The sequence below is a fragment of the Nematolebias whitei genome, chromosome 4, assembly GCF_014905685.2.
Source record: "Nematolebias whitei isolate Nwh7 chromosome 4, NemWhi1, whole genome shotgun sequence".
NCBI lineage: Eukaryota > Metazoa > Chordata > Actinopteri > Cyprinodontiformes > Rivulidae > Nematolebias > Nematolebias whitei.
In genome coordinates this window covers 53,114,348-53,127,129 of record NC_056501.1, presented here as the reverse complement: position 1 = coordinate 53,127,129, position 12,782 = coordinate 53,114,348, and the positions used below count along the sequence as shown (strand labels likewise).

Genomic DNA, 12,782 nt, shown 5'->3' with positions numbered 1-12,782 from the left:
AACAGCAGCTGATTAACATCTCAAAAGCTCAAATAATATCTCATCTACAGCCCCAAATCTCAAATGAGTTGAAAGGATGTTCTGTGGATGCATTCTCATCTACCTGCCAGCTGTGCTCGAGTGCCTGATCACTGAGATCCTGGAACTAGCAGGAAACACGGCTCCTGACAGTTGAAGGACAGGATCGTCCCTCAGCACCTACAGTTGACTGTCCGCAGCGACGAGGAGCTCGGCAGACTGCTGGGAGGAGTGGCCATCGCTCTGGGAGGAGTTCTGCCTGGCATTTGGACAGTCCTACAGCACGGGGGAACCGAGAGGCCAGCCGAGTCTGGGTGGACGGATCAGACGGCATCTGCAGCCAGTTTCTTAGGATCCACTGTGGGATGGACCTTTACAAGAGATCCTTCCTGCCTACAGTCATCAGCATCTATAACATCTCTTAATGAAATGATAACGAGCTACAACAACAAAATAATTTCCCTTTGGGATTAATAAAGTATTTTTGAATTGAAGTGAATAAGTCGCAGGGCATGCAAATTACGCAAAAAAAACGCGACCTATACAGCAAAAAACATGATAAGCCAGCTGCACTTTAAGCTGCAGTAAATGGGGGCAGTGTTTTACCATACTGAAGCTGCTACTTCCCCATTATATCTATTTGCAGTTTTAAGCTTAAAGCTTAATATTTAGCTTATGTTAGAAAAATTAGAGTTATTTATTTTGTTCTGTTACTTGAAGATTATTATCATTGAACTAATTGTTTGAAAAAAGGGGCTGATATAATAAGATTTTTTCTTCTTTCTGCTGCCTTTCATTTTAAATATATTGTATTTTTTTTTTTTATATATATAGTTTATGGAATTGTTTCGTTTTATTTTTTAAAATGAATAAACTTTATACCATACCATACCATAATATTTCAAAAACTGTACATAGTGCAAGCACCAAACATCATAGCAAACATCACATGAATGAACAATTAGCAACTATAATGGATGCATTAGTATAAGGTATGCAGGACTGGATGTACAGCAAAAAAGGGGATGGAAAAATTAAGGTGATATAATAACGAGATTAATTATAAAAGATAAACAGAGTCATAATAGTGTGCATTTTCAATGCAAACTAATTGAATGCAAACAAAGAAGGGACACTAAAAGGCTACGCAGTAATATAAAGTTCCATGTTTGCTTTTCCATAATTTACTTATGCTCTGTTTAAGTACAAGATTTGAGTCCAGTGCGGACTGTGTTGGACGTTTAACTACATTTGTTAGCAGTCCAGATTATCCTGTTGGAGTTACCTGGAGTGGAAAATGTGATTACAAGGCAATTTCTTGGCTCCGGTGACCATTTCCTCTCGACAAATGATGCAAACATTGTCCGAGGCCTGCAGGTCTTCAGGAGTAGCATCAGGATATCTGAGCAGAGGCAATCAGTTGAACTTTAACTTCACCTACAAAGATTACGGTCATGACTTCCCAAATGTGGGCTAAAAATGATTAGTATCACTAAACACTCTATTGTTGACCTTCCTGACAGAAAACTGTCACTTAGTAACAAGTGGCTCAGCAGAAGAGTTACTTTAAACTTTAAGCTAGTCCTAATCAAGCCAGGTCAATTTTTATGTATCTTAACAAAACAAGTCGTTCTCAAATGAAATATAAAACATAATGACATGATCCTTTTCATTATACATTTTATGAATCTGTTTCTGCAACAGGATTAAACTTTTGCGTTAAAGTTCCCCACTGTTAATTAAAAAATGCCCATCAGTGATGGAGAAAAGCACAACAGTTGCCATTTGACGCATGTCATGTGCCACAACAAACACCATTAATAACCTTCTCTTATTACTCATCATGACTCCAGCTCCCCACGGTCTGTAGTTATACTCACAGTGTGTTCATGTTACGGATAGCTCTCCGAGACATTATAGCATCTGTTACAGCTTTTTTAAACTGCCTGAAAGAAAATGAAACAAGCACATAATGCAAGTTTATAATGTGATGTGAGAAAGCAATCAAGCCCCATTTACTCCTTTAAATGTTTTTAAGGACTTTTGTGCATTCTTAAGACAAAACTATAACACTACATTACCAATGATAAACAATGCTTACCTCATAGCCAAATACATGGGGCGAATGGCGAACAGAGGGAAGGTGTGGACCTTTATCATGATTGTCATGAAGGCAATGTACAGGAGAACTTTGATGAACCCTGAAAACACCACATCAAACAGCATTTCAGACATACACACAATCAAAGAATACTAAAGTGATAGATGTATATTTCCAGCAAACTATTTCTGAGCTTAATGCAGCACCTGTGAAGAGCTCTGTATAGAGCATGTAGACGGCCTTGTTGTCCCAGGGATTCTCACTCTGCAGGTCAACAGTGTGCAGAATGTACTTGATAAAGGTCGTCAGGACCATGGTCAGCAAGATGGCATACTAATGAAAAAATAAACAAACAACTGAAAACCATTAGTGTTCAACGTTAAGCAAAAATCTGTAAAGGTTACATCCATCCATCCATTATCTTCCGCTTATTCCGAAGTCAGGTCATGGGGGCAACAGCTTGAGCAGGGAGGCCCAGACATCTCTTTCCACAGCCACCTCTTCCAGCTCTTCTGGGAGGACTCCAAGGCGTTTTCAGGCCAACCGAGAGACATAGTCTCTCTCCAGCGTGTCCTGGGTCTTCCCCGGGGTCTCCTCCCAGTCGAATGTGCCCGAAGCACCTCCCTAGAAATGGGTCCAGGGGGCATCCCTACCAGATGCCCGAACCACCTCAACTGGCTCCTCTCGATGTGGAGGTTCTACACCGAGTCTCTCCTGGATAACCAAACTTCTCACCCTATCTCTAAGGGAGAGTCCAGCTACCCTGCGAATGAAACTCATATCAACTGCCTGTATCCGCAATCTCATTCTTTCTGTCACTAGCTCGTGACAATAGGTGAGGGTAGGAACGTAGACCGACAGGTAAACAGAGTTTTGCCTTACAGCTCAGCTCCCTCTTCACCACAACGGACCGGTACAGAGTCTGCAATACTGCAGACGCTGCACCATTCTGTCCGTCAGTCTCACGCTCCATTCTTCCCTCACTCATGAACAAAACCCTGAGATACTTGAACTTCTCCACTTGACGCAGAACCTCACCCTCGACCTGAAGAGAACAATCCACCCTTTGCTGGTTGTGGACCATAGCCTCAGATTTGGAGGTGCTGATTCTCATCCCAGCCACTTCACACTCGGCTGCGAACTGCTCCAGTGAGAGCTGAAGATCACGGCACAATGACGCCAACAGGACCACATCATCTGCAAAGAGCAGAGATGGAATCCTGAGGCCACCGAACCAAAAACCCTCCTGCCCCTGGCTGCACCAAGAAATTCTGTCCATAAAAGTTATGAACAGAATCGTGACAACAGGCAACCCTGGCGGAGTCCAACTCACACCCTGAAGGGGTCTGACTTACTGCCGGCAATGCGAACCAAGCCCTCTCACCGCCTGTATAGTGACTGAACAGACCGTAGCAACGGGCCCCTAATCCCATACTCATGGAGCACCCCCCACAGTGTACCCCGAGGAACACGGTCGAATGCCTTCTCCAAATCCACAAAACACATGCAGACAGGATGGGCAAACTCCCATGACCACTTGAGGACCCTAGTGAGGGTAAAGAGCTGATCCAGTGTTCCACGGCCAGGAGGGAACCCACATTGTTCCTCCGGGATCTGAGGTTCGACCAACGATCGAACTCGCTTCTCGAGTACCCCTGAATAGACCTTACCAGGGTGGCTGAGGAGAGTGATGCCCCTATAATTGGAGCACACCCTCCGATCCATCCATCCATCCATCTATCCATTTTCTTCCGCATATCCGGAGTCGGGTCCCGACTTCCCTCTCCCCAGCCACTTGGGCCAGCTCTTCCGGGGGAATCCCGAGGCGTTCCCAGGCCAGCCGAGAAACATAGTCCCTCCAGCGTGTCCTGGGTCTTCCTCTGGGCCTCCTCCCGGTGGGACGTGTCCGGAACACCTCACCAAGGAGGCGTCCAGGAGGCATCCTAACCAGATGCCCGAGCCACCTCAACTGGCTCCTCTCGACATGGAGAAGCAGCGGCTTTACTCTGAGTCCCTCCCGGATGATCGAGCTTCTCACCCTCTCTCTAAGGGAGAGCCCAGACACCCTGCGGAGAAAACTCATTTCGGCCGCTTGTATCCGAGATCTCATTCTTTCAGTCACAACCCAAAGTTCATGACCATAGATGAGGGTAGGAACGTAGATAGATCGGTAAATTGAAAGCTTCACCTTTTGACTCAGCTCTCTCTTCACCAAGACAGACCTGTACAGCGCCTGCTTCACTGCAGATGCTGCACATATCCGCCTATCGATCTCACGCTCCATTTTTCCCTCATTCGTGAACAAGACCCCAAGATACTTGAACTCCTCCACTTGGGGCAGGACCTCCTCCCTGACACAGAGAGGGCACTCTACCCTTTTCCGGCTCAAGACCATGGCCTCAGATTTTGGAAGAACTGATCTTCATCCCGGCCGCGTCACACTCGGCTGCGAACCGCTCCAGCAAAGGCTGTAGATCACGATCTGATGAGGCCAATAGGATCACATCATCTGCAAAAAGCAGAGAAGCAATCCTAAGGCCACCAAAACGGATCCCCTCAACACCTTGGCTGTGCCTAGAAATTCTGTCCATAAAAGTTATGAACAGAATCGGTGACAAAGGGCAACCTTGGCGGAGTCCAACTCTCACTGAGAACAAGCCCGACTTACTGCCGGCAAAGCGGACCAGGCTCTGACACCGGTCATACAGGGACCTAACAGCCCGTATCAAAGGGCCCGGTACCCCATACTCCCAGAGTACCCTCCACAGGGCTCCCCGAGGGACGCGGGCGAACACCTTCTCCAAGTCCACAAAGCACATGTAGACCGGTTGGGCAAACTCCCACGCACCCTCCAGGACCCTGCTGAGAGTGTAGAGCTGGTCCAGTGTTCCATGGCCAGGACGAAAACCACACTGCTCCTCCTGAATCCGAGGTGCGACTATCCAATGGACACTCCTTTCCAGAACCCCCGAATAGACCATACCAGGGAGGCTTAAGTGCGTGATTCCCCTGTAGTTGGAACACACTCTACGGTCCCCATTTTTGAATAGGGGGACCACCACCCCGGTCTGCCTATCCAGGGGAACTTCCCCTGATGTCCATGCAATATTGCAGAGTCGCATAAGCCAACACAACCCTACAACATCCAGAGCCTTAAGGAACTCCAGGCAAATTTCATTCACCCCCGGGGCCCTGCCACCGAGGAGCTTTTTAACCACCTCGGTGACCTCAGCACCAGAGATTGGAGGGCTCGACCCAGAGTCCCCATGCTCCGCTTCCTCAGTGGAAGACGTGCCGTGGGATTGAAGAGGTCTTCAAAATATTCTGCCCACTGACCCACGACCTCCCGAGTTGAGGTCAGCAGCACACCACCACCACTATAAACAGTGTTGGTGGCGTACCGCTTTCACCCCCTGAGACGCCGGATGGTGGACCAGAATTGCCTCTAAGCTGTGCAGAAGTCATTCTCCATGGCCTCTCCGAACTCCTCCCATGCCCAAGTTTTTGTCTCAGCGACCACCCGAGCCACATGTCGCTTGGACTGCCGGTACCCATCAGCTGCTTCCAGGGTCCCACAGGCCAGAAAGGCCCAATAGGACTCCTCCTTCAGCCTGACAGCATCCCTCACTGACGGTGTCCACCATGGGGTTCGAGGGTTGCCGCCGCGACAGGCACGACAACCTTGCGGCCACAGCTCCGGTAAGCTGCCTCGACAATAGAGACACGGAACATGGTCCACTCAGACTCAATGTCCCCCACCTCCCCCGGGAACATGTTCGAAGTTCTCCCAGAGGTGGGAGTTAAAACTCCGTCTCACAGGAGACTCTGCCAGACGTTCCCAGCAAACCCTCACAATACGTTTGGGTCTGCCAGGTCTGACTGGCATACTCCCCCACCATCGGAGCCAACTCACCACCAGGTAGTGATCAGTGGACAGCTCCGCCCCTCTCTTCACTCGAGTGTCCAAGACATGTGGCCGCAGATCAGATGAGACGATGACAAAGCCGATCATCGAACTGCGACCTAGGGTGTCCTGGTGCCAAGAGCACATATGGACACCCTTATGCTTGAACAAGGTGTTTGTTATTGACAATCAATGACGAGCACAGAAGTCCAACAACAGAACACCACTCGGGTTCAGATCAGGGGGGCTGTTCCTCCCAACCACACCCCTCCAGGTCTCACTGCCATTGCCCACATGAGCACTGAAGTCCCCCAGCAGAACAAGGGAGTCCCCACAAGGTGCACTTTCCAATACCCTCTCCAAGGACTCCAAAAAGGGTGGATAATCTGAACTGCCGTTTTGTGCATAAGCACAAATGATAGTCAGAACCCGTCCACCCACACGTAGGCGGAGAGAGGCCACCCTCTCATTCACCGGGATGAACCCCAACACACAGGCACCAAGTTGGAGGGCAATAAGTATGCCCACTCCTGCTCTGCGCCTCTCACCAGGGGCAACTCCAGAGTGGAAGCGTGTCCAGCCCCTCTCAAGGAAACTGGTTCCAGAGCCAGAGCCATGCGTAGAGGTGAGTCCGACTATTTCTAGCCGGAACCTCTCAGCCTCACACACCAGCTCAGGCTCCTTCCCCACCAGTGAGGTGACATTCCACGTCCCAATAGCCAGCTTCTGTAGCTGAGCCTGGATCTGAGGTTCGACCAACGATCGAACTTGCTACTCCAGTACCCCTGAAAAGACCTTACCAGGGAGGCTAAGGAGAGTGATGCCCCTATAATTGGAGTACACACTCTGATCCCCCTTTTTGAAAAGGGGAACCACCACCCCAGTCTGCCAATCCAGTGGCAATGTTCCCGATGTCCACGCAACGTTGCAAAGGCGTGTCAGCCAAGACAACCCCACAACATCCAAAGCCTTAAAGAAATCAAGGTGAATCTCATCCACTCCCGGAGCTCTGCCGCCTCTGAGCTTTTTAACTACCTGGGTGACCTCAGCCACAGTTATGGATGGATCAACCCCAAAGTCTCCTGACTCAGCTTCCTCCATGGACATGCTGGTGGGATTGAGAAGGTCGGAAAAGTATTCCTTCCACCTTCCGACAACTTTTTTTTTCCATTTACCCTTTATTTATACACGTAGTCTCATTGAGCCACGAGAACTCATTTTCAAGAGAGACCTCTTTAGGGAGCAGATGGTGGGGGTTAAGGGCCTTGCTCAGGGGCCCAGAGTGGGGTGAATGAGGGTGGAGGCAGGTGTGGGTGATTCACCTTTTCCACCCATATTTTGATGTTGACGGTACCGGGAGTTGAACCTGCGACTTTCCAACTACAGGTCCATCTTCTCTAACCTCTGCACCACCACTCCCCCTAGCATCCTCTTAACATCACTGGTTAAGGTCAACAGCAGCCCAACTTCACTGAATACAGTGTTAGTAAAGTGCTGCTTTCCCCTCCTCAGCCGTCTGATGGGTCGTAAGAATCTCCTCGGAGCCAACACGAGTCGTTATCCAAGGTCTCACCGAACTCCTCCCACATCCGAGCTTTTGTCTCAGAAACAGCCAAGGCTGCGGACCGCTTGGCCCTCCGGTACCCCTCAGCTGCCTACGGAATCCCACTGGCCAACAAGGCCTGATAGGATGCCTTCTTCAGCTTGACAGCCTCCCTAACCCAGGGTGTCCACCACCAAGTTCGTGGATGGCCACCACGAGAAGCACCGATAACCTTGCGGCCACAGCTCAAGGCAGCTATCTCAACAAGTGAGGTGTGGAATATGGCCCACTCAGACTCAATGTCCCCCACCTCAGCTGGGATGCTGAGGTGGGGGGAGGTGGGGGTGCAACTGAGCGTTAAATATCTCTCTGATGGGTTCTTCTGCCAGGTGTTCCCAGCAAACACTCACTACACATTTGGGTCTACCGGGTCTGTCCGACATCTTCCAACATCTGAACTCACTACTAGGTGGTGATGAGTTGACAGCTCAACTCCTCTTTTCACCCGAATGTCCAAAACAAACGGCCACAAATCAGATGACACTACTATAAAGTCTATCATTGATCTACGACCTAGGGCGTCCTGGTGCCAAGTGCACGTATGGACACCCTTATGTTCAAACATGGTGTTTGTGATGGACAAACTATGACTAGCACAGAAGTCCAACAACAGAACACCACTCGGGTTCAGATCAGAGAAGCTGTTCCTCCCAATCACGCCCCTCCAGGTCACACTGTCATTACCCATGTGGGCAGTGAAGTCCCCCAGCAGAATAAAGGTGTCCCTAGCTGGCGCACCTTCCAGCACCCCTGCTAAGGACTCCAAGAAGGTCAGATACTCTGAACTACTGTTCGATGCATAGGCACAGACAACAGTCAGAGCCCGTCCACCCACCCGAAGGCGAAGGGAAGCCACCCTCTCATCTACCGGGGCAAACTCCAACACACAGGCACCAAGTCGGGGGGCTACAAGTAGACCCACACCAACTTGATGCCTCTCACCATGGACAACTCCAGAGTGGAATAAGATTCAGCCCCTCTCGAGATCGGTTCCAGAGCCCATGCTGTGTGTTGAGGTGAGCCCAACTACATCTAGTCGGTACCTCTCAACCTCATGCAAAAGCTCAGGCTCCTTCCCCACCAGAGGAGTCATGTTCCATGTTCCAAGAGCCAATTTTGGTAAGTCAGGGTCAGAGCGCTAAGGTCTCCGCCTTTGGCCACTGCCAATGGCATTACGCACCCGACTTTTATTGCCCTTCCTGCAGATGGTGGGTCCACAGGAAGGCAAACCCATGCTGCTCCTTCGGGCTGAGCCCAACCGGGCCCCATGGGTAGAAACCCGGTCACCAGGCGCTCGCCGACGAGCTCCTCCCCTAGGCCTGGCTCCTTTTTCACCTATCCCACCCACATTTTGATATTGTCGGTCCAGGGAGTTGAACTGGTGACCATCCGATCACAGGCCCACCTTCTCTAACCACTGCACCACCATTCTCCAAAGTTTTCAAGACTTAAACTTCTGAATTTGTTAGTTAATTTTTGAGGGAGGATTGTAAATGTACAGACTGAACACAAAACATCTGGAAACGGGACTTCTTGGAGGGAACAACTCCACAAAACCGTTGGTTGATTTGGTTCAGATCATTTGATTCACATATTCTTCAACACACTGTGAAACTGATTTTGTAAAAGTGTTACAATTTAGATTAAAACACAAAAAGGTATGCATGTTTTAGGGCCAAGCTAACATGTGACTAACAAGTTGCACACAATGTAAATGGTGTGCAACTTGTTAGTCACGTGTACACACCATGCACACCCTGTAGGTAAATGGCTCGAACTAACAAAGAACATTTATAAACATCAATAAGGTTTACATGTTAAAAAAAAAACTTTCATTTATATATAATAAATATGAAGTATTGTGATAAGATCTAATCCGTCATTCTGTGTTCGTCTGTCTCTCCTTCCTGTCCTCTCAAACCAGCCGGTCAAAGCAGATGGCTGCTCGTCCTGAGCCTGGTTCTGCTGGAGGTTTCTTCCCTTTAAAAGGGAGTTTTTCCTTTCCACTGTCTCCTTTCTGCTTGCTCAGGATGGGAGACTGTGACGAAGTGAAGATTCAACGAGTCTGCTGGCTTCCTTAGATACGGAACTTTACTAACCCTCTTTATAATGATGTGAATGTTTTTGTAGTGCCCCGAGACGACTTCTGTTGTGACCTGGAACTAAATAAACCAAATTCAATTATTGTAAAAATAAATTTAAGATTTTTGTCATATATAAAATAGTTCTTCTATACTTTATTTTTAACTTTCCATATTTATTCTGACCTCAAAAAACTGAAAATAAACTCCAGACTTTAAGACAACTTAAGTTAAAGACGTGACACAGATAAGAGCAGGACTCCGTTCAGAATCAAGCTTGTGAGGACAAAACCTTTTTGAAATGTGTGTTTCAGGTTTAACAATTTTTAATGAATCCATTCCAGGGGTTTTCAAAGTGTGGTGTGCCTCCCCTAAAAGTGGTGGGGGGGGGAACATGAGGGGAAAAACCACAAATGAGAAAAGTAAAAGAAAAGAAGAAAATGGGTTGTGTTGATGAGGTATTAAAAAAAGCTCTGCCACACTTCGAGAACCTCTGATCTACCGGTAGGCTTTTGTTTTACGTTTAAAAAAGGTACAACAAACCTCAAATCCAAAAACCAGCTGAACTGAAGCTCCCCGAGTAATGATGCTGTGACAGGCGTGGTTGACAAACAAAAAGTCCATGAGTGCCAGCATTCCTAGGAGAGCTGCAAGAAACAAACACCACATTGCATTAGGTGGACAATCCTCTGCAGAAACAGAATATAAACATGATATTTTGTAAAGACAAACTCCACACAGCTACTTGTGTATGTTCCTCAGTTTGAGTTTGTCCTGAACAGTTAGTGACAAAGTATACCAAGCAGCTTTCAAAGACAACTGAAAAAGTTGAATTTTGTTGAAACGGTTACTGTGGTCGGTTGACACAGGAATAACGTGCACGGCACCTGGCCTTATGAGAACAGACATTTGCATTGAGTTTCATTTAGACTTGCTGTGTGCGAATGCAGTCAGTGACAAAGAAAGTGAAACATTGAGAGAAGTGAAAAGCAACGGGCAGGGAAGAGAACAAACCCAATTTATTAGCATGAGAAGAGCTACTTACATAAAACCCTTAGGTGAAAAACCCATGATATGTTCGGACTTCGCTCCATCTGAAGAACAAACAATAAAATTAAAATTAAAAAATATTTTAAATCAGTAAATAATTCAATCACATTTCAGCCCTTATTATACACATTCCATGATGTGAATTATTCTTGGTCGTGTTCCTAACGGCTATTAATGTACGATGATGATGATGATTTTCTTCTTTTCATCACTCACAAAGTCCACCCGATCCTCAGCCAGCCAGTGGAAGCACTTCAAGAAGAGCAGGAGGGTAAAGAGGGCGACAAATCTGGGGGAGAAATCATCTCTGAACACAGTGAAGGCCAGGCACGTCTCCGTCACTGCGTACCAGGAGCGCTCGATCAGATGCTGATGGAGGTGGGACGAGTGCATAGAAACATTAAGTTTGACACTTTCCATCTCCACAGCAACATCAGTTATGAGAAAAATGTCTGAAATCTACCTCCATCTCTGCAGCTCTCAGCTGCCCAAAAAAGACTTTTCTCATAAACTTTCCCAAAAGAAACACCAGAACAAAGGCCTGAATGTACAACACCTGAGAAGACAAACAAACCAGAAAACTTGATTTGATCATGTGCCACAATTAAAGACGGGTATGACGGGGAGAAAGCTCTGCACTGCTCACCGCCATGCTGGGGCTGCTCTTGGTGAGGTACACCACAGTGGGGTAGAACTGGTGCTTGAGCAAGTATGCGTGAGCCACCACAGCTCCAGTCAGCGCCAGACTGGTGGCGGTCACCAAGGCGGCTCGTACCATCTTGTGTTGAGCTGCAGACGCTGCTGCGGACAGAACAAGTGAGAGGACAGAAGAAGGAGTTGAGGTGTGACACGTGGCGCAACATGTAGACACACACAAGACCGTTCCTAAAGCACAAGTAGCCTTTAGTGTCAGAATTTCATTCAATGTTTAATTGAATGTTTCTTTATTGTTGTACCCTTATCGCATGCTTTTAGTATTCTTTGTTTGGTCTTTGATTTTTATCAATTAAAATCAGTTCGTCTCATCCGAAGCATTTCATTGTTCTGTTAACCTGCACATGACAAACACAAGTGCCTTTAGCTTTTTAGCTAGTGCACCTGTATTGTGCGCCGCTAGCTTAGTGCTATGCCAGTTTGGTAGGTGGGGTGCCCCACCCCGCTTGTATAATGGTAGGGGGAACACTGCATCCTGATGGCTGGTAATCTTAGAGAGGTGGAAAACATCGGCACACCTAGTGTTTAAATGGAAAACAAATGTTTGATATTTTTCTAGCAAATTAAATGAAACATGCAACCACGTTCTTTAAAGCACTTAACGTTGAAGGGGCTACAGACATATGAAACAAATACTTTAAACCAAAAAAGTTCAATCTGGTCCTCTGGACATTCAAAAAAACAAAAAACAACCTACTTCACATATGGGGAGCAATATTATAGGCAGAAACATGGGTGTGCTATGGGGTCTCCAGTTTCTCCTATTGTTGCCAACCTGTACATGGAGGAGGTAGAAAAGAGAGCCTTGACATCCTTTTCAGGGACACCACCAAGTCATTGGTTCAGGTATGTTGACGACACCTGGGTTAAAATTAAATCTCAGTAAGTCCAACATTTTACTGACCACATCAACTCTGTGGATAAATACATCAAGTTCACATGAGAAGATGTAAAAAATGGCAGGTTGGCTTTCTTGGACTGTGAGGTCTCAGTCTCTGATAGAGGACATTTGCAAACTGAGGTGTACCACAAACCCACCCACACAGACCAGTATTTGCAGTTTGACTCCCATCACCCTTTGGAGCACAAGTTAGGAGTCATCAGGACTCTGTATCACAGAGCAGACAGCGTCCCCACTAGCTCAGGAGCCAGGCAGAAGGAGAAATCCCACACAAGACAGGCTCTAGAGCAATGTGGATATCCTAACTGGGCCTTCCTGAAAGCAGAGAAGAAACCCAAACAGGACTCCAGTCAGCCATCAGGTGAAAAGGAGGAACCCAGACCCAGACCAGTGGTCATTCCATATGTTGA

At 47.4% G+C, this 12,782-nt stretch overlaps 1 protein-coding gene across 1 annotated transcript in view; it reads right to left on the bottom strand.

The window, feature by feature from the left end:
- The window catches only part of syvn1 (synovial apoptosis inhibitor 1, synoviolin), a 70,143-nt gene that overhangs the window by 51,101 nt on the left and 6,260 nt on the right, over window positions 1–12,782 (bottom strand). Inside the window, exons 2-10 of the mRNA XM_037676038.1 lie at window positions 11,404–11,558; window positions 11,221–11,313; window positions 10,974–11,126; window positions 10,753–10,801; window positions 10,251–10,354; window positions 2,326–2,452; window positions 2,120–2,219; window positions 1,899–1,964; window positions 1,304–1,420 (exon numbers count right to left, since the gene is read on the bottom strand). Of these exons, the coding sequence (XP_037531966.1) occupies window positions 1,304–1,420; window positions 1,899–1,964; window positions 2,120–2,219; window positions 2,326–2,452; window positions 10,251–10,354; window positions 10,753–10,801; window positions 10,974–11,126; window positions 11,221–11,313; window positions 11,404–11,535 (941 nt within the window). The 5' untranslated portion in view covers window positions 11,536–11,558. The remainder of the gene's footprint in view (window positions 1–1,303; window positions 1,421–1,898; window positions 1,965–2,119; window positions 2,220–2,325; window positions 2,453–10,250; window positions 10,355–10,752; window positions 10,802–10,973; window positions 11,127–11,220; window positions 11,314–11,403; window positions 11,559–12,782) is intronic.